Source organism: Ruditapes philippinarum, unplaced genomic scaffold (genome assembly GCF_026571515.1).
Source record: "Ruditapes philippinarum isolate M1 unplaced genomic scaffold, ASM2657151v2 ctg937_1_1_1_1, whole genome shotgun sequence".
NCBI classification, from domain to species: Eukaryota; Metazoa; Mollusca; class Bivalvia; order Venerida; family Veneridae; genus Ruditapes; species Ruditapes philippinarum.
In genome coordinates this window covers 442,387-465,404 of record NW_026861665.1, presented here as the reverse complement: position 1 = coordinate 465,404, position 23,018 = coordinate 442,387, and the positions used below count along the sequence as shown (strand labels likewise).

Here is a 23,018-nt window from a genome sequence, read left to right as displayed (position 1 = left end):
CCTTGTTTTAATCGGTATCACCTTTGTTGATTTGTTACCTTGGCTACAAGAAAAGGTTACTGTGCTTGTTTTAAATTCGATAGGACATTATATAATTAAAATGTATAATGTTTTATTTAACTTAAGTCTATACATGCTTCTGGATAAAGTATTGCGTCGAATCCCAACTATTGTCAAACCATTTCGCGCTCTTACTAATAACCTACATGTTCAGTACTCAGAGGGTATCCGTGCTTCAAAAATAATCTTGAGTGGTAATACATGTGACATAAAAACATTATTAGCAAAGCGGTTTCCCTTTTCACGTGCACCACTTAAGTGAATTATTTTAAAAATGCATAATTTGGTATAGACATTCCTTTGTTTGAATACATGAATGTAATACTTGTAATTAGATATGTATGGTTTGTAAATAATACATGGATAAAGAATTCTGATGTTTATGAAGTTATATCATTGTATATGACATACTTTGTATATGACATACTTTGTATATGACATACTTTGTATATGACATACTTTGGATATGACATACTTTGTATATGACATACTTTGTATATGACATACTTTGTATATGACATGCATTGTATATGACATACTTTGTATATGACATACTTTGTATATGACATACTTTGTATATGACATGCATTGTATATGACATACTTTGTATATGACATACTTTGCATGTGACATATTTTGTATATGACATACTTTGTATATGACATACTTTGTATATGACATACTTTGTATATGACATACTTTGCATGTGACATACTTTGTATATGACGTACTTTGTATATGACACACTTTGTATATGACATACTTTGTATATGACATACTTTGTATATGACATTCTTTGTATATGACATACTTTGTATATGACATACTTTGTATATGACATACTTTGTATATGACATACTTTGTATATGACATACTTTGCATGAAACATACTTTGTATATGACGTACTTTGTATATGACACACATTGTATATGGCATGCATTGTATATGACATACTTTGCGAAATACTTTGTATATGACATACATTGCATGAAACATACTTTGTATATGACATACTTTGTATATGACATACTTGTATATGACATGCATTGTATATGACATACTTTGGACATGTATTTGTATGACATACTTTGTATATGACATAATTTTGTATATGACATACTTTGTATATGACATACTTTGTATATGACATACTTACTTTGTATATGACATACTTTGTATATGACATTCTTTGTATATGACATACTTTGTACTATGACATACTTTGTATATGGCATACTTCGTATATGACATACTTTGTATATGACATACTTTGTATGTGACATTCTTTGTATATGACATACATTGCATGTGACATACTTTGTATTTGACATACTTTGTATATGGCATACTTCGTATATGACATACTTTGTATGTGACATACTTTCTTTCCTCTTTAGAGTGTGCAAAATTACAGTTTCAGTGGACTTTGCAAAGATGGTATGCACTATGTTTTTGTACTATTTTTGGTCACTTGACGAGAGATATTTTAATTTTTTCCATAATTTAAGGTCACTCACATATACAGATGCTGGTGGATTAATGATTGATATTCGTTAAATCTACTAACTCGACTACTGTAAAGTTATGCCACTGTATAGAGCACCCCTTCATAAAGAATGTATATCGCTTCAGTTATCACACCACCCACCACCACCAAAACAACCACCAATACTACCACCACCACCACCCACAACCAATACCACACACCCACCACCACCACCAATACCACCACCACAACCAATACCACCACCACCATACAAATACCACACCAAACCAATACCCAACCACCAATACCATCACCCAAACCAATACCACCACCACCAACCAATACCAACACCACCACCACCACCAACCACAAACCAATACCAAACCACTTACCACCACAATAACTAACCACCACCACCACCACCACAACCAATACCACCACATATCATCATCACATTGTCCTCATCATTCCAGTAGTTCTTCTATTTCGTATTCGAGTACAATCACAATTATTTCAGCATTAGAAGACAAGGGGTTAATTTCATCAAAATTATCAATTATTTTTTACCACCCAAACATCAATATTTTAGCACTACGAACGCCACAATATTTTAAATAAGCGAATAGGCTATTATACACTTTTCAATTTTTCCCCCTTCCCCAGACATTCCTTGCCAACATACACGCCACCACAGGTAAACGTCGCGTGGCTATGACTTACACTATTTACTTTCATTTGATTGAGAATTTGATCATATAGGAAAAAGGTTTGCGTTATAGTTTCATATGATGCTTTGATTGAAACAATTATTACAAATAATAACTTAATTTTATCATATTTTAAAATACGCATATACAAAGAAATATTCATTCACTGTGAATTGAGTGTGTTTTACTCCGTGAGAGTTTTACCGAAACCGTGCAATCAGATCTCTTCCGAGTTTAATTTGTTGACAGTTTGGGCTTGAATATTTCTTGCTACGTATTAATCAGCGAAGGTGCCAGTGTTGTTTTCTGAAAGAGTATTATATTTTATCTAAGATTTGACACCAAGATTGTTAAGATTGGTGAAAAATTTGTAAATATATGCACTGATAATTGAGATGCTAGTGATATTTATATGCAAAATGAAAGTAGAGTAAAATACCTTTATAATATTTTAGTCATAAATTTTTTTTTTCATAATTTTTCTTTTTTAGGGTTTTTGGTTGTAGAGGGGGAATGGGGGTATAGTGTAAGTCATGCTCACGCGACGTTTACCTGTGTACGCCACCGCTAGATTCTTTACTCTTTACCTGGAAGTGTTTCAGCGATACACATTGCTATCAACTTACTTATATTCTTATACCTCCTCACTCTCGGCTATATGTACTGAGATATATACAGACTTTTGGATAAAAATAACAAACGTTTAATTTGGAGATTAAAACTTATTTTAAAATGGCGTTCGCTACAGCATCTACCCTTATAAAAGTTGTGCTAGTGTTGGCGATGATAGGATTTGTGCTGGATGTAATTGGGTTTGCCACGCCCTATTGGATGTCGTATTCTGGGTACGATGTTCACCGGCGTCATGTGTCGGTGAATGGTGGCTTATGGAGGTCTTGTCACGAGGGTTACAGCTATATCTCTCGGAGGTCATCGTATTATGATCAGTGTTATAAAGCCGCAGGACCGGGTATGTGTCTTTATCCTTGTATTTTTGAAAATTTAAAAATGTAACTATGTGGCGCAATCATAACTTCTAATCTTTTTCACGGAATGGGAAAGTTCCTCTCCCCGTCGTCGAAGAGAAGTGTCTTTTTAGGTGGGAAATATTTGTTTGTTATGGTTTTTAACACATGTTTAATCATCTCTCGGAGGTTGGTCCTGCTAACAAGCTTTCCTGAATAACTTACCAGTAATACCAAATTTCTTGTAAACATGGTAATGTTTTCAGGACGTACATATAGTGTTGTATTTTTTTGCTGTTTTTTTATGTTTTTTTGTGTGCTTGCGTGCTTGTCAGTGAAAATTATCAATATCCAATGATACAAAGTATCATAAGGCTTAAGTAAATTTCAATTTTAAGTGCGATAGTGGAAAGTTTCAAACATGCATATTTTCGACACATGGCTCAATTTATGTCATCAAATTTCCATGTAAATTAATTACATATATGTGGTGTTAAATTTTCTTGATGCCTAAAATGTTTACCATCATACATGTAGATACTGGTGTTTTAGTTGTTGTCTCCAACTTAGTTTTCTGATGATTTTATCAATGTCAGTCTGTGTTATTCCAAGGCTATATCTAGATTTACTGTATGGTACTTGGAGCTTCTCAGCTCAACCTAACCTTCATGGGGTTCACATCATTGGGATTTGTCCGAATGAATGAATGTATGAATGTATGTATGTATGTATGTATGTATGTATGTATGTATGTATGTATGTATGTATGTATGTATGAATGTGTGTGTGTGTGTGTGTGTGTGTGGGGGTGCGTGCGTGCGTGCGTGCGTATGTGTGTATGTATGTATGTATGTATGTAAAACACAAAACAACAAAAAAACTCAGCTTTTTTAAGTCCAAGAATTACAATACATTCCACATGAAATATTTTAATCCCGCTACTAATTTTTAAATTTGGAACTAAATAATTTCACCTTCAAAAACTTCTCTGTCATACGAAAGATCTCTCCTATTTATGTTGCTGTACATATTTACCTTTTCTATTTTATATGATAATATTTTTTCACTAACAATATTACGTAATTATTTAGAGGTTAATACTTGGTTACTGCTCGCCATTATGCGATAATAGCCCGAAGATGTGCATAATGGCATGAGGGCCGCAGGCACGAAGGACATTATGAACTCGAGGGCCATTATCGCATAATGGGAGCAGCAACCAAGTATTAACGCCTTTAATACCTATGTCCGAAATACGGCGTTTAGACATCGCCGCTAATCTTGGTTGTCGCCCTTTCTAAGATCAATGTAAACACATATATGTCATACTGTACAGTTTAACACTCCGATTAACTTAGAAAACAAGACAACACAAAATAAATAAAAGAAAATGTTGTTTTATTGTTGTTTTTATCGATAATACAGAATCCTACTCTTCACATTTTTTGTGAGAATTACATTTTGATCTAGTGCCAATTTTATATTATGAAGTAACATACTGTATAGGTATTAAAAATCCAGAGGTAGATTTAAAACGAATAAAGGTAGCACTCCACACTAAAGTTCAAGTTTCTGCCGTCAATGTCCTACAAGCAATATGTCTGATAAATCTGATCCCAAACTACACAACCTGGAAAAAGAAAACACATTTTGTTAAGAGCATATATGTCATACCATTGCAAATCTGTAATGAAATCATCCCATGTGCAACAGTCAGGCAGTTAAAAAAATTCCAATTCATTCCGTAAAAGCCAAAAATCTATAGTGGTCCGAGACCCAAAACAACATTTTTCATCCCTCCGGCAAATAAAGTTTCCTTTTAAAAGGAAAGGCTTGCACAGTTGTGCCTTCATCCCAACCCTTTAAAATTGTTTTGTTTTTTTTGTTTCAATTTATTATCACAATTTTTTTTGAATTACGGTATTTGAATATCATAAAGTTTTTTTTTTTTTTGTAAAAACGAATATTTTTTGTCAAAACGATTTGAAATCTATTCTCTATTGTATAAAACTTATAAAGAAAATAATCAATCATAAAAATACTAACTATTCTATCATACTGAAAAGGAAACAAGTGTGCACATTTCATTTCCAGAGAAATCATTCGTTTTGGCAGTTGCTAATTTCATTTATATAGCATCTTTATGGACAAGTAAATGCACTAAAATACTTCGTTACGTGGTACCAATTAATAAGCATATATCAACTATGTTACACGACCACAGATACGATGCGCTAACATGGTGCATGAGCTATTTTTAGATTACCTCACTGCATTCATTAGATCTAAATATAACTCGATCATGCACTAATATTCTGTGATTTGGTAAGCAAGACCCCCCTTTGGAGACGTAACCATCCTCTATTGTATCAGGTATATATGTTAATATACGTACCTGATTGTATAAAACTAATACAGACAAAAACAATTATAAAAGAAACTAACTTTTGCGTCTTGAAAAACAATTGAAACGGAACAATTTCGTTTATAATTTATTACGGTAATCAAGTGAAAATAGAAATCCTATTTATATAAACAAACTGGGATTACCGAAGTAACTAAAATAGCTTAGATTTCCGTAATATTACTTCGTCTGATTCCGCAGTATGACGGAATCGCCCGAATTGTCACGATTGCAATCGGAACTACATCGGCTATAATCATTAAACCGAAGAGTGAAGGAAAGGGCCAAAAAGTTGCGATTGGCACGATTGCAGCTGGTTTCTCGTTCAATCATGCACTAACAAATGTAAGCAGGAAACCACCTAACCGGAACAACTTTTCCAAAAAAGCCAAAAATACCTGCAAATATACGGTCTACAAAAACTCTGTCATTGCTTTAGCAACTCCCTATGCATGCAAAATATCACAAAGAAATAGGTGCTTGGCCTTGTAGATTTTTTGCTATTGCTGAAAGTTTGTACCCCCCTGTGAAATTACTTGTTTTCACCGAGCATGCTGTTTAAAAGCAATGTTTACAAACAATGGCGACCTTGACATCAATAATTATCAGCATGTGATTTCTAACCATGTTTTCGAATTTGCCAATGATCATATTACATGTCACAAAAACAAATTTCATGCTGAAAATGCATTTTAAAGACAACCAGTCATTTAAATCCACAATAGTCACTATATCCATGAAATCCTCCCTGGCCATTCGAAGCTGCGGCTTCATTTAGTGTGGTGTGCTGCCTAAGCTTTGTATATTGTAAATCCCTACCAGCAGCTTATCTTTCTATCTAAATAGAAGATAGGGAGGTAGTTGCTGGACTCGTCTTGTTTTTCTAAGTTAATCGGAGTGTTAAACTGTATGACAGATATTTGTCCATTTCTTAGAAAGGTCGACAACCAAGATTAGCGGCGATGTCTAAATGCCGTATTTCGGACGTAGGTATTTAAGACGTTATACATTAAGCACATCTTCGGGCCATTATCGCATAATGGCGAGCAGCAACCAAGTATTAACCTCTAAATATATAGTAATATAGGTATTAATGATTTATAACTGCTTATACAACGTCTTTTCATTGGAAAATCATGACGTTTTAATATTATTAATTATAAAGATTTTGACAGGTTATATGGCCCTTTGTAAACGGTTGTTTTGGAAATATAACCGAGCCGCTAGGCGAGGGTTATATTGCAAACAACCTTTTATATATGGCCTTTTAACCTGTCAGAAATATTTATTATAACGAAATTATAATACAGCAAGCATCATTTTAACAGAGCTTTGTAGAAGGGTTACTATGCTGTACCAGAACTTTTATTGCATATTGTTTCTTAAATTCTATGATAGTAGATTTTATTTATATATCGTGACGAGAAAGTCTCAACCAGCAATAAATCATTAGTATTGATATATTAAAAAAAAATAAAACAGTGGCGACATCCGTAAAAGATACGGCACGAAATCTATATAACTTAGGAAACTAAATCCGTTAAACTTCCGAAACCTAATTCGTTAAAAATCCGTAAACATACGAAAATAGATACGTTAAACATAGGAAATTAAAATTGTGAATCATACGAAGTTTAAAATTCAATCCGTATAAAAAAAACAACTTAATCCGTAAAACATACAGAACTAAATCAGTATAACATATACGGAACTAAATCACTATAACAGACGGAACTTAATCAGTATAACAAACGAAACTAAATCAGTATAACATATACGGAACTAAATCAGTATAACAAACGGAAATAAATCCGTATAACATACGGAACTAAATCGCGCGGCAAAAAATTAGACACTATCCATAATCATCAAAAACGATATTTGAAAACAATACTTTGCTCAGTCGATGGCACAGAATCGCCCGTCCCCAGCGATATGTTCAAAGATGATTTGATCGTGAGAGGATGAGAAAACGCAAAATAAAAACATTACAAAAAAACAACAACAAAAAAAAACAACAAAAAACAACAACAAAACAAAAAACAATTGGTATACAAACAAGTTTATTTTCATGTTTTGCCATGTATTCAATACTTTTCATACCAAATTAAAGACAATATCTTGACCAGTGCATTCTTAGCGCTACAAATTATATTGGTTTTGATTGTGTGAAAAGTGATGGTGTTTTCAGTATATAGAAACTTGGATGATTAGCAATTTCTTTTGGCGACTTTTGTAGTGCTTCTACATGACCTATACAAATATGTATAGATAAAGAAATAAATATCCATATGAATATTAAAAAAATGGTAGTTTATATTATGTATTTACATAGTAAAATTTCAAGAAGGTAACATATAAGTGTTCCAAGTTACACATAAGTATAAGTATTAAATCATAATGAAAGTTCCAGCATCAGACGGGGAAAAAACAATGAAAATTTTCAAATTTAAAGCAGGGTATGGCATAAATATTAATTTGACAGAGTCGGGGTTAAACTATATCAATTTACGAGCGCAGTGAAATATATGGTAAGGTGACCTTGAGTTTTAGAAGGTAATAAAAATAACTTGAAATGGATTGTCATAAAAATTTATGAAAGTAAGTATCGAGTGGCTATTTTTATAACTACATGTATATCGAATATCTACAGATCTCCTTTATTTGCATGGTAAAATGGCTAAATTGACAAGAGTGCACAAGATTGGGGTTTTGAAGCAGTTCTTAAGCTTTAAATATGAAATTCAGGTTTTTCACAGAACTGTGTTATTACAAGTCAAACTTAATGGTTTTGCATGTATTTTGTGATTTAATTTGTATAAAGAATTATCTAGATAGTTTCAGAAACAGAAAATGACCATTATGTGTCATATCTGTACTTTTTCATCGTGTCTAATCAAATATAAAATGCATGTTTCTACAGTAATAATAAGTAAATATAATGGTTTTATATGTATTTCATGTATTTAATTTGTACAAAGAATAAGTTATTTTCAAGCAGTAAATGACCAATATGTGCCACAATCACTGGACACATCTATACTTTTTCATCCCTAATAAAATACTCGAGAGAAACATTATACCCCGGTACTTTATGGTGTCACGTGATATATCGAAACAAGCCTCTATTTCAAATCAGTCCAGCGATCATTACATTGGTTTTTTTGCGTTGCAAAATAAGTGTGAATCTGTGAAAAAAAATGGGTCTTAACGAAACATCAGTTTTCATAAAAGTTAGTTTTTGTTTGGCTGCAGCCGGTTTTCTCTTGCATATAATTGGTTTCGCAACTGCGTATTGGATCTCATCGTCTGTCGGTGGTGTGAAATCACATCAAGGACTTTGGAGGGGTTGCGTTTCAGGCAATGGTTACTCTATTTGTAGTAGTGGTGGTGATCAACCAAGTAAGTTCAATTGTTTATTAATTGTTTGGTGTGTGTGTTTTCTCTAAAAACACATGTGATTTCTGTCGATTTTATAAAGAATCAGGGTCTTGATACTAATGCGAAAATTGTGAAAATATGACCTAGTTACGGTCTATGAGTTAGTTTCTTCAACTGAGTTTGTCTCTCCGAGAACTATCCTTAGTTTAGTGGCTATGAAAGAAAAGCGATATCCTAGGAAAACCCGGGGCTTGCTTAGCAATCTCAACTTGTTGGGTGGTATGGGATGTCCGTACATAGACCAGTCGTTTCCTTAAAAGCACATTGTGCCATAGAGATCCTTTTTTTTATTCTTTAGAAATGTCAAACATGTATGTATGTTTTTAATAATGTTTAAATAATGGATTAAGACTTTAAGAGCATGTTAGATGTTTACATCTGAAAAAAGTAGCGCTGAACATGCAGTTATGTGTCTTTAAACAAAGTAGTATTTTGACTTTCATACAAAATACTAATTCACTATAATTATACAAATTGCCAACAGAGCTAGGTGTAACAGATAGTTTAAGTATATAGCAAATGAGTATATGTTTGGAAACTGTTAGAAGATACCAAAATTAACAGTTTTTGAGATATTTTCTGAGGCATAATGGGTCTTTAAAGACAATTTTCTCTAGATAAATTTCTCTCTATGTCTCTCCTCTCTTTTAAACAATTAAAAAAATGTTTGAAATTTTAGAAATACTATCAAGTGAACACATTGATTGCACGAGATGGAATCTTATCTTAACAATATAAATCCATATTGCACTGGGCACTATTAAATTATTATTATTAAATTATCTGATCAAATGCCTTTTTTGACGTATTGGCTTTAATTAGCTGAACCATCTTTTGCTTTTGAATTTGTTTTCAAAATTGATTTATCATTAAGATATTCTTATGTAATTGTTCTCGAAAAAAAATGTTGATAGAAATTTAAGTGATTAAGTATGGACATGTTTGCGATGCATAATAATATTTTGTGCTAGAACAATATTTGAACTCCTGATTAATATCGGATCTTGTATCTCGCACTTTAATACCAACAACATCCATATATATAAACTCTTCCATGGCTTGTTATCACATATGAAACTAATTACTGTAACATATTTATTTATCGTATTGAAGACCTTTCATTATAGACTAGTTCACTTTTATTATACTTTGATTAAAGACACTTTTGGTGATTACTTTAAAATGAAATATGGGGTATGACTCTAACATGACCTGTTGTTATATGAAGAAAGAAAAAATCGAAGCCGAGTTCATTATTGTTATGTATTATGTTTATGAATTGTAAGAAGATTTGAAAACCCAAATGAATGAATGAATGAATGAATGAATGAATGAATGAATTAGTAAAAGAATGAAACAAAATTGTACTTTATGAAATATGAATAAAGTAGAATAAGAGTTCAGTAAATAAATAAATAAATATTTAGCCCTGCAATGAAGTAAACTTATTTCTGTAATAAGTGTATGTATACAGGATTAGTATAGGAGATATGGGCTCTTTTTCAAAACAGTTCTTTTAAAAAAAGATATATAGATAAATGACCAAAGATATCATGTCATACACTTGTTTATGACCGCTGAAAATATCAAAATCATGTAAGAAAAACAAGATAATGAGATAACATGGGTTCGTATTTTCTTACAATGAAGAGGTAGTCAATAGAGTTTTATCTCAACATCAAAATGTGGCATACGTATTTGTGTGAAAAGTAAAGAGTCCCAACACTTTTGAACGTTTTGAGAATGTCAAATATTTTACAACTTTTGCTCGATTAGAGTAACTTTGAGAATATATGTATAATTTTGTTTTACACTTTCCCACTTTCCTGTGACTTTACATCACGTGATCAATTTGGAATTGATATCATCGTACATGCACTTCAAAACTCAAAATATATTTAGGTTCGTTTAAACATATTTATTTCAATATTTTACATATTTTACATTTTATATGTATATATTTATTACATAAAATTTAAAGGGATTAGAAGGGAGAAAAACAACTACTTAAAAACATTTGTTGTTCCTCTACCTATATTTAAGTTTAATTTTCATCATCATTATCATTATAATCATCATCATTACCATCATCATTATAATTAGTATAATTATTATCATTATCATCATCATCATCATTATCAATAATCGTCATCATCATCATCATTATCATCATTATCAACAATAATGTCAAAGAAAACTCGTTATTTTACATTGAACTGAATGTTAAACCAACATATATCTTTTTTCTAAAGTATGACTTAAGATTAAAAAAAGAAATAAATGATAAACTACACTACTAATTACTGCTTGTGTACTGATTGTGCGATTACATGTTTCAAAGCGCACCATATCTCATTCAAAGTTATTCCTCTTCCCAGCGTTGGCGCCTGTAACTTTCTGTTGCCATAGCAACTGCATAAAAAACGCTTTTGAAGTTTATACTGTCAGATGTAAGTATCTTACTATGCTACTGTGATTACCAGGATGTAACATTTGAAAAATACATTATTGTGGGATTATCACACCGTAAAACAAACATGACATACGTATGATGTATGTGTTGTAAAAATGTATATAGATAAAATGTACACGTTTGTACTACAATGCCATTTCTTGCATGATTTGTTTAATTTTTTTATGTAACCAAGAAAATTTGTATCCTTTTAATCGTGAATTAATTGAATGTCATCACCAACGTCTTGATAATCATCATCATCATCATCATCATGACAATCATCATCATCATCATGACAATCGTCATCATCATCATCATCATTATTATTATTATCATTATCATTTAAATCATCATCGTCATCATCATCATCATCAATCATCACCATCATGATTGTTTTAATAATTGATAAACTGTGGTTATTAGTATGCCTGTCACAACTCTGCACATATGGTAGGAGTTACATAGAATGTTCATCATCAAGCGCCTACACTCATAGTGTCGCCATTTTTTTTATTTCATTGTACACTGTATGCTCTTTTTCTGTAAACCTGGTTTTGTAACCATTATCTATTTTTGGTTGTTTTATTTTCAGTATGTTTAATTGATTTATTGCAAGGTTGTATTCGTTATCAATATTTATGAATTCTGTACCTGAAATGATTGATTTTCCAATTCATATGTCAAGTTTGATATTGTAAACGATGCACTTGAAAATATATTAAATGGTTATTCTTAAATTATTTCAGTGCGCACTTTACTTGACTTAACGAGTTGTTAACATTTGCGAGAAGGCAATGATTTTTATCACAGTCTACCCTAGACTCACCAATGTTTGACCCAGCGATTTGTTCACAATGTAAACTTAACTCGGCGATTTGTTGGTTCACAATGTACATGTATACTTAACTCAGCGATTTATTGGGTAACACTGTATGCTTATCTCAGCGTATATTGGTTTACATTGTATGCGTAAGTCAGCGATTTATTGGTTTACATTTTATGCATAAGTCAGCGATTTATTGGTTTACAATTTTATAAGCAATTTATGCTTAACTCAGCGATTTATTGGTTTACATCGTATGCTTAACTCAGCGATTTATTGGTTTACATTGTATGCTTAACTCAGCGATTTATTGGTTCACAATGTACATGTACGAGAATACTTAACTAAGCGATTTATTGGGTAACGCTGAATGCTTATGTCAGCGATTTATTGGTTCACAATGTTATTTACAATTCATACTTATATTGGCGATTTATTGGTTTACATTGTATGCTTATCTCAGCGATTTATTGGTTTACATCGTATGCTTATCTCAGCGATTTATTGGTTTACTCAGAGATTATTAATTTACAAAGTATGCTCAACTCAGCGATTTATTCGTTCACATAGAATACTTTACTCAACTGTTTACGTTCTCACACTTCGGCATATTGCACCGTTAGTTTAAAAGGACTTACTTCAGAATTATGAATATTTTGAGTTTTCCGAACTTATCAGGGGGCACCAACGAACTTTTACATCTAAAACATCAAACAGGCTTGACAGCTGAATGATGTGATGGTTCAATGGTAAAAGTTTATTTGTTCCGGATGAGTAGATCGATATCTGGATAGCAACTTCATGTATACACAATCTATGCTCGTTTAAGCGTATTAATTAATCTTGGCTCAATGATATAAAGTTTTTTCTTGTACTTATGCCTCCGCGGTTTGCAAAACAAAATATTCTATTAACGAACGAACGAATGAATAAATGACTGAATGAATGAATGATATACAGATAAAACAAATTAAATAGAAATAATAATAAACTTTAAATTTAAAACTATATAAACAGTTACAGTAATGTATGATTAGCAGCGATGCGTTTAGTTTCTAGTCGAAAATTGATAAAGTGTGTAATTTGAAAGCTGAATAGCTGCCTCGCGTACAATACTGTTTTACTACTGCAAATAAAATACGACGCGGTGACCTATTTATTCAGAGAGTGTATAAAGTATTGTATATGTATTGTATATAATTACACGGATTTTACGAGATGGAGATGGAAGTAGCGCCACAAAATGTGTCCGAGAGGAGGAAACCTTTACCTTACTCTATTGGACTTGCAGTTGTATTGTTAAATGTCGCTATATTAGCCGCCGGATTATTTACACCACACTGGAGTAGCACGGATCACATCGGACCTGGGCATGAAGGACTGTGGTCCGGATGTTATAAAGATGAATGCCACGTGATTTTCGACTATGCTCCATTACCAAGTACGATTATTAAAATTTTGTTTGCTATAACTGTAACCGTGTTTAAGTATGCACGAGTTATCTTTCTTACATGCTGTAAAAATTAAATTTTCATGTGCAGTGAATGTAGGCTAATGTTCATATAAAGTCATGGTTAACTATTCAAATGCTATCTATTAAGGATTTATATACATAAAACTGAATGTTATAACAAATAAATACTTACATTGTATGTGCTAAATTACAGGTGAACGTCGTGTGGCCATGACTTACACTATACCCCCGTTCCCCCTGTACAACCCAAAACACTTAAACATCATCCAAACATCATAAGTATTGACATAAATAAATTTTATGAAAACAAAATTATGACTAAAAAATTTAAAGGTATTTAAGCATCTCGATTACCAGCGCATATATTCTTCAAATTTTCACCCATCTTAACACTCTTGGTGTCAAATCTTAGATAAATAAATACTCTTTAAGAAAACAATACTGGCACCTTCGCTGATTATACGTAGCAAGAAATATTTAAGCCCCAACTGTCAATCAAAGTGCTGCAGCACTGAATGCGACGGACATGCAACTGGGGAGACATTTTGGGTTTTTTTAGAAAAAAAAAATAAAACACAAAATATATAACAGAGAAAATTTGTTCCATACAAGGAGCAATATATTTTGTGTCCCAATCTGATATAATCCAGATTTTCTACTTTCAAGCAGAATGAAATATATGCCTTAAACCCTGGTCAAACTTGTAAATCAGTGTCATTATCGATTTATTCCAAGAAATGATATGTAAATGGAAAAAAAACTTTCAACGACATATTTCTAAAATAAAACCATGCAAATAGACTTCAAGCATAATACATTATACCACGGATAAATCCGTGATTATACATGTGAGAATGTTATTTAGAATTGCTTCGTGTTTTAACATAGTGGGCATATAGACAATAAAATATAAGTCATTTGGATTTTTATTTCTTTTGGATATGTACGTCTCATTAAAAATATTTTTGGTTAAAATCATCAGCAATTAATAGTCACCGTATTTTTTAGATTTTTTTTATTTGCAAGGGCCAGAGCACATCGTTTTTATTTTAATCTAAATGTCACAATTTTTTTAAAAGCACTATAGTGTTTAGTTGTCCTTTTCATTTTCACATTAAATTACATTTTCAACATGTTTGCTTCTTACAATTGTATAGAATATCTAAAAGTATTGCATGTGAACAAAGTAAGTATCCGCTGGTTTATAACATGTATAATGTGTACTCCCTACTGTCCGAAAATCAGCACAGGTAAAGCAGAATCTATTTTTAGAATAGCGAAGGTTAACTCATATCGTGACCTAGAAAATGTATCTAATTTATTAATAACTGCTGAATATTCAGCTAAACCCGCGGTATGAGTCACGAAAATAGTTCTTCTTTTATTAATGCGCGAGTTATTCTAGAGTCCAAAAAACTTTTGATTTGTTAATAATAATGTTTTGTATAATGTAGAAATATTTATTTCCTACTAATAATTTCTTGGAACTCAGAGCTTACACCTTTATTATAGTATAATTTGCTGTCCTACTTTTTCGACAGCGGTAAATCGTTTCGGCAGTAATTTGCATAATTGCGCAATAATACTACGGGACTACAACGTTTTTATCAATCATATACGTCCATATTTTAACTTGGATAACTTAATTTGAAATTGAAAAGGCTAATTATGGAAGATTTTAAGATATCCCGACATAGTATGGGAGTTTTAAAGGATCAAATTCATGTACTTTTTCTTGGGCTGTTAATCGGTTGAGGACACTTTGCGCGAGTGTAGCAGACGAAATCCCATGTAGATGACTTAGCTCTGAACGCGCCTGAGGGCGCGTCCGTCGCAACAAATGAAAATCGGAAGAGATCTGATTGCACTGTTTCGGTATAACTCTCACGTGTAAAACACACTAAATTCACATGTGCCAAAAGCAGACGGCATGTAAATGTATATGGGGCGTTCTTTAACATTCTTTTGTCGATTTGACCATTGTCAAACTTAAAGATTGATGGTTGAGTAATATTAACTATCTAAAAACTAAAAGCCTACAAGTAATGTACTTGTAGCCTTTTTGCGCGGGCGATTATTCATGAAAACCGTAAAAAAGACAAAGAAAAACAACAACAAATCAACACAAAAAAACAACAAACAAACAAAAAAACGACAGCACATTTTTCAAGTATCATATATCATTGAGAATAGTTTCAACTTGACCAATCAATAATCGGTCATTATCAACAACAAAAAGTTGACACGGTAAATGTCACTGACTGTCAACATGGATATTTCTATAATTGTCAAGTTAAAGGCCCACACGTACATGATTGTTTTGAGGAACGCTAAAAAAACTCACTTACGCCCGCTGGCTAAACAATTTTTGTCAAGTTGGTTCCCGCTGATCGCGCACTCTTATTTGAATATTGGCTCGATAGCAAGGAACCATTTTGGTCAAAGGTCACAATAGCTTCTAATTGACGTTTATAGAACGGAGAACAGCGTTAACGTATTATTTCTAATTGATCTTTCTTGTAAATAACAAATATAGCAAATTTTTTGTGTGTTTCAAGATAAAAGCCGTGCCACAATTAGTGCTTGCTTAATCGAATATAACAAATTAATTGTCTTTTACATATACTGACCAGTGACCATTTTCGGTAAGGAAATACATTCAATCAGACATACATTTATTTTGCTTTCTGTCGTTTTTGATTTACTGTTTGAATCACGTAACGTTTTTCGTCGCATGTGTGTTTCTTTTTAAAATCTAAACAAATCATTATTTTGTTTCGGATAAATTTTGTTTCGGATAACTGGAATTTTGAATGTTAATAAAATCTTCGTAGTTATTACTCGAATTAAGCAAGCACCGATTGATTTTACTCCGAAAGTTCTTATTCCTGTTAATTAAGGCTTTCAAGATGGGCGAACCGGCTCCCAAGAAAAATCTAAATAAAGTGATTGTAGTAACTTTCATGATTGGGATGATCTTATTTGTCACCGGATACGCTACGGATTATTGGACGGATACGGATATTAGCCACAGCGGCCTATGGCGTCATTGTACTCTTGACGCCTGCACGGAAGGCAGTTTTTCAGAAGTGTTTAAAGTGCTGAAAGAAGAAAACTTAAGTATGTATTCAATTACCGTGAACAATACATTTTCTTGTATTGTTACAACTTGTACGCATACTTTTGTTTGAATACATCTTAAAATTTAACGTATGTTGATATTGACTATTTCCGGAGCATACACTGCTGTATCGGATGAAATGATATTGCTTCAATGTAAATGTCTATCTTGTGTCCTGTCGTTATTAGCCCTACTTTCGTAAAAAATGGAGCTTTTTCATAATTCCTTCCTCGGCGTTGGAGATGGTTAACCTTTTCGTTAAGGCCCATTCTTTTCAGAAACTAAGAGAATCCATTCACTTCAAACTTGTATACATGTTTATTATTTTAAAAGAACGTCATTTCAAAAGGGCACACATAAATAAAATAAAAATTTCAAAATTATGCGCCTTTTTTCAACTTGGATTTTTTACATGTTCACTATCAAATATAAAAATTCTAAATTTCATTAACTGTTAATGCACCTTTTTCCTAAAGTGTTTCTTTTTTGCGGTGGTCAACTACCCAACGACTGTCAAAGTTAGTTACTTCTCACTTGCAAAACGTTTATTTTTTCAATTGAAATGCATTACAAAAGTGCAGGTAGTCTTGCTCTGTATTGTTCCCTTTATTTACTTGTTAAATCTTTTTGTTCAGGTGCATTTCTCAAAAACTAGGATAATTTGTTCATTGCTTCATTTAGCTTGACGTTTTCCTTTTTTTATTTAAAACATTTGGCTTTTTTTGTAAAAACGATTTAAGTTTTCTCTTCTTACTTGAAATATATTTACGTTCAAGGGCAGATAAGTCTGTCAATCATTTTTGCAGAATTATTTTGCTTTTATTTAACAATCCAGCACTGAGAAAAGTAGAGCGCGCTGTCTGCGGTTAAGTTCTTGTTTTTTAATGTTGTAAAAGCGCGTTGTTATACGACTCGTGAAATAAGTGTAACGGAGAACAGGGAAAACATAAACGAATTTAGCAAAATAAATGTATATATGATTCAAAGAGGTGGAAATAAGAAAGAAAAGACAGGCTGAAGATATAGATCCTGAAGTGCGCGACAACGAACATGACAGAGAACGCGAAAGAGATTTCGAACTTGAACGGAATACTCCGGAACATGACGAAGAAGAGACACATATCCGTACCCAAAAAGTAGTCGTCCATCATCATCACCGGCACCCAGTAAAGGAGGTGCGCAGGGAACCAGAAGTTTTTATGAATACGAATGAAATTAATACACCGGAAGAAATAGTCGAGGAGAAAGAAGGTATATTTAAAGAGCAGCCGGGTCAAGAGCTATTGTACATGTATACAAAGTGAATTCCAATTCCGGAAATCATACTTGGATTCCGGGGGTTTGCGACATTTTCTTATTAGGATGTGCGTGTATGGCATTACATTGTACCATTTTATTCTAAAATTTATATTTTATATTGAAAAACGTGTCAATCCGCGATGTCGCAAAGATTGCTAGTAAATTCATATTATACATTCTTTATTCTTAGCAAAGGTTGCTTGTAAAATATACATTTTTTCCCGAAACAATTGTGCATATTATGTCACTGGTCAAAAGTAATAAGTGACAGTACATGTATGTAAGTAATGCCCCTGGAAAAGTTACATATATGTGCCGCCCTTTTTGTGCACTTCGGTCCAGTTTACACGCCTATGTTTTTCTTTCTGATTAATTGTAGTCACGTGATTTGACACTCGAGGACTGTCAACATGTCATGCAGTTTTACTTAACTTTTTAGAGCATTTTTATATCATAATGGGTCATATATCATTTTTGTATTTTTAGTATGGTGTAATTTATCATTTTATGATTATTTGAAAGTACGTTTCAGATAGAACGTGACTAATCAAACAAACATTCTTGTGGAGGCGGGCACTTACATTGCTCGAGGTACACCTGTTACAAAAATAAATGCAGCCGTTCAAAGGCTTTGAATAAATAGTTATTCTTTCTGGCTATACACTGTTCTTTTACAAAATATAATTAGGCCGTAATTTAATTGCTTTGGCCGCATTTATAAACATTCCCAATCGCAATTTTTCGGCCCTGTCCAACTCGGCGATATGTTCCGAATACAACATTTCGTCATCAATAATTATCGAAGCGTTCTGAATGCCTTCCAAGTCCTGAACCGAAGCTGGGACAAAGTCCCAGACCGAAGTAAACCGAAAGAGGACGAAAAGTTGTGATTGTCATTTTATCAGTGAAATCACAATTGCCATTATCTTTCCGTCAGACTTTGAATAAGGATTGTATGCATATATGAAACAGATCTCCACAAAATAATGAATAATCGGCGATGTACTCCGAGCACTGTTTTAGTTGTAAAGGGTTTTACAACTACGTTGATTTAGCGATGTCGTCACATTAAAGTCCACTTGTCTCAGTTTCCCCCCGAAGGACTCGTGAGGTCATCTTCACACGCACAGTCCATAGATGAAATACCCCCTAGACTATTTAGTTTCTTTTTAAGTTCTGAGTCACATTTTAGAGCATTTGGACTGTTGGTTTAATCAGTGGTTCATCTAATTTTGCTGGATTTGAATTATCCGTTGTTTTTATGGTTATATTACGTGCTATATTAAATGGTTTGATTTCTGAAATGTATTATTAAAGGTGCTATTTCTTATGCGTTACAAGTTGGAAATAAAATAGTTTTCTTAGCGTTTGCAAAATATCTTAAGACAGCCGTGCGTGCTTAGTTTATTAAAATGTATCTGGGAATCTATAAATAAAAAAGAGTTTTGACGTTTAGAAATCTTATTTTGATATTAACACTTTTTTTTAAAGGTTTGATAAAAGCTCTGAATAATTATAAACACGTTTGAAAATTGCTGAGCAAAATTTTCTCTTTTTTATTTGACAAATGAACTGAGTTGAATTTATTTTTATAATATTTTAATCTATTTTTTGAGAAAATGTGTCTGAGGTTTGTTTTACTTTTGCGGTAGTAATTGGTAGTCAGTTTACTATCTGCTCGATAATTTAAAGATAATTGATAATTCATGCTAAAAATGTCATTTGATAATATAACGGTAGCCTATTTGTTACTAAAGTTTTAACGATAGTTCGGGCCTTCTTTCGGTCATTCTTTAAAATCAACATTTTGAAACTTTTGACTGTGAGAAAGATAAGTTTTAGTTGATTTAAATCATGGGATGATAATTTAAAATACATGTGGTGATAATTAAGTTATACAATGATAACTTGACATGATAATAGTTGATTAGTACATTTATAACATTAGACCAGTCTTATTAATACAATACAAGGTCTAAATATATCACACACCTACTGGCACGCGGTATCTGTCAATGCTAATTTCTCAGAAAGCTTGATAGAGTTACTTATCCTATGTTCTTGCCCAGCGATTTACTGATAAGCAATAGAAGACAGTTAGGTTGGCTGCTATATTCTATTTACATACACAACCTCATCTTCATTAGCATTCTACTTTCTTTTTCTGTCTTTCTTTAATGTTTTTGTTTTGCTTCACCTATAGGCGGGATAGAATATATTTTGGGATTGTTTGCATTCTTTTGAAAAGTAGAAAGGAAGTTGAAAAAACATACGCGTGTGTGTGATCTGTATTCTGTTGAAGAATTCTATGAATTTATTGCCAGTGCATCGACAGGTGTGATGAAGTTGAACTTCTTACTGGTGCTACTAAAAGTTTTTACTCAATTTTAAAGTGTGATTCTCCTGGGCTTGAAGGTTTAATGGTAACTCACTTTCGTACAGACGGATTTAGAAAACTGGAAATTGGCAGAAATTGATGCTTACCTGATTAGAATTTTATCTGTCTTTTAAACAAGGAAGGAATAATCTAATTTTAGTTTTATCTGTAATACCGTACGTCATTTACGTAACCGTTTCAGTGACTGTGAAGGATTTTTTTCATTTTCAAATAGTGGAAAAGTTCTATGGATTATTTTAAACATAGATAAACTGTAATTAATGAAAACTTGATTGTGATTTTCATGTTTTGTGATATATGCTTGATTCGGAAACATTACGGAACTATCCGACAGCTGTAACATTAAAGGGAAGTTAAAGGTTATAAAATAAGCGTTCCGTAGCAAAGCTTTACCATACCTTGTGAGTTACATGTTCGGTAACTTACGGAAGTGTTTTTATAACCAAAAATCCACATATAAATACAGTATTCAGCGTTTTTAAATCATTCCAAAAACAAATAATAACAATGGAATGCAGTTACAAATATGCCACTTTATTGACAAAAATAGTGTTTGTACTGGTTTTGGTGGCCTTATTGCTACACATGATAGGGTTTTATACCACGTACTGGGCAGTGTTTGACTACATTGACCCGTTCAGAAAGACCGAACTTCTTCAAGTTAGAGAATACGAGGGCATGTGGAAATATTGCGTTCAAACTCGATACATGATGAAATGTCATAATTTTAAAAGTCATGGAAGTAAGTAAATGCCTTTTTCGTGCAGTGACACTTGCATAAATGTACACGTGCAATGACACGTACATACATACGTGCAACGACACGTGTATATAACGTTTATATACCTTTATACTGATATTGTTGTTTTTGTTGTTGTTGCTGCTGCTGCTGCTGCTGTAGTTCTTGTTGTTGTATGCATTTCACGATAGTTTCCTGAATTTTGTAAATTTTAATATTACAAACATTGCATTAATATAATTTATTAAATATCTTTGTATCGTGTAATGAATGGTCTACTAGTATTAAAGGCCGAATAATTCATGTATCGTACATGACAAATCAATAATGTTAAGATGTAATAGGTTTGTAAGGGAGACATTGGGTATACAGTTTCATTTACAACTAGTACTACTTACTACATTCATGTAAATCACTTGTATTGCCAATCGGAAATTTGTAAGATTTAGTTTTATCACTTACTGTATAATTAGGATTTACAGATTACAGTGAAGCCTCTACAGAGCAAAACCCTTTAGGAGACAAAGATTTTTTGGTTGTTGAGATGTGTTGCACAAGAGAAGTTAATTGATTTGATTATGTCTTACTTTGGGAAAAAATTGAAATTATTGAAGAAAAGAGGTACTTGCTTTACAAGAGGGCTGCTCTGCAATGGTTTCACTGTGTTTTAAGAATAAAAAAGTGCGTTACGTTCATTTATACACTCTTAAATGACAAATAAGGCCCGCTGTATTTCTTCAAATGAATCATTCGGGGAGCGTTGGTCAAGTAGTTAAGATATCTGCCTCTCAACCGAGGGGTCAAGGGTTCGAGTCGTAATTGGGTCATGACCATGTCTCCTGGGGTGACACCAGTACTGGTGAGTTCTAGAATGCGGACTCAAAAGTGATAAGTAAGTGTTTGAAGAACTTGTTACTCAATCTAACTTACATAAACAAGATTGAACTATAATTAAGAAAAAGAAAACATACAAATTATACATGTGTGAGATTGGATTTTTTTTAACCATTGCATGGGTCTCTTGGATGTAATATATTTCCTATCCCGATTCATTGCCAAATTAAAGGTAAAGGGGACTGGTTTGACAATGAGGGTTGCTGAATTTATGAGTACATCATATAACAGTTAACGCATGTACGCCATGAATAGTGTTGAATCATAACATGAACTATCAAACAATTTATTGATTCATCAAATAGAAGAAAAAATCCCTTTTGTTTGATGATTTATCGTGGATTTGGTATCAGATACAACAAGTTTCTTCCTCCTCGTAAAACTTGTAATAACAAAATTTATTGCTTTGTTCATCAGATGTATTGTATTATTATGATGCAGATTCAACAGCACGGTTTTCACGTGTACAACGCCACGAAATAAACAACATGAAACACTCCGAACATCACTCACTATTCAGTTTACACACGGAGTATTTTAGTGTTTATAACTCGTGTCAACACTGATAAGCCCGAACAGGTTGACTCCTCGCTCAAATATTTACATATATAAAACCTGCGTACCTTTATAACTACCTGATTGCCTGACTCAGCCGAAATATTTCTCAATCGCTGGCATCCGTTCTGGTTGCCATAGTAACAACTTGGAAACAATCCAGTATGAATAATGGGTAAAACATACATCTTTATGA

The 23,018-nt window shown here is 32.7% G+C and overlaps 1 protein-coding gene across 8 annotated transcripts in view; it reads left to right on the top strand.

Annotated features, from left to right (window-relative positions):
- Positions 1-23,018, top strand: part of LOC132716451 (uncharacterized) — a 59,262-nt gene that overhangs the window by 30,397 nt on the left and 5,847 nt on the right. Inside the window, exon 1 of one of the 8 annotated variants that reach the window (XM_060699729.1) lies at positions 2,749-3,224. The exons of 4 other annotated variants lie outside the window; for them this stretch is intronic. In XM_060699729.1, the coding sequence (XP_060555712.1) occupies positions 2,987-3,224 (238 nt within the window). In that variant the 5' untranslated portion in view covers positions 2,749-2,986. Of the gene's footprint in view, positions 1-2,748; positions 3,225-8,793; positions 9,026-13,467; positions 13,784-20,350; positions 21,377-23,018 lie in introns of those variants that run through there. 3 more of the 8 variants (XM_060699734.1, XM_060699731.1, XM_060699730.1) reach the window with 3 other exon arrangements.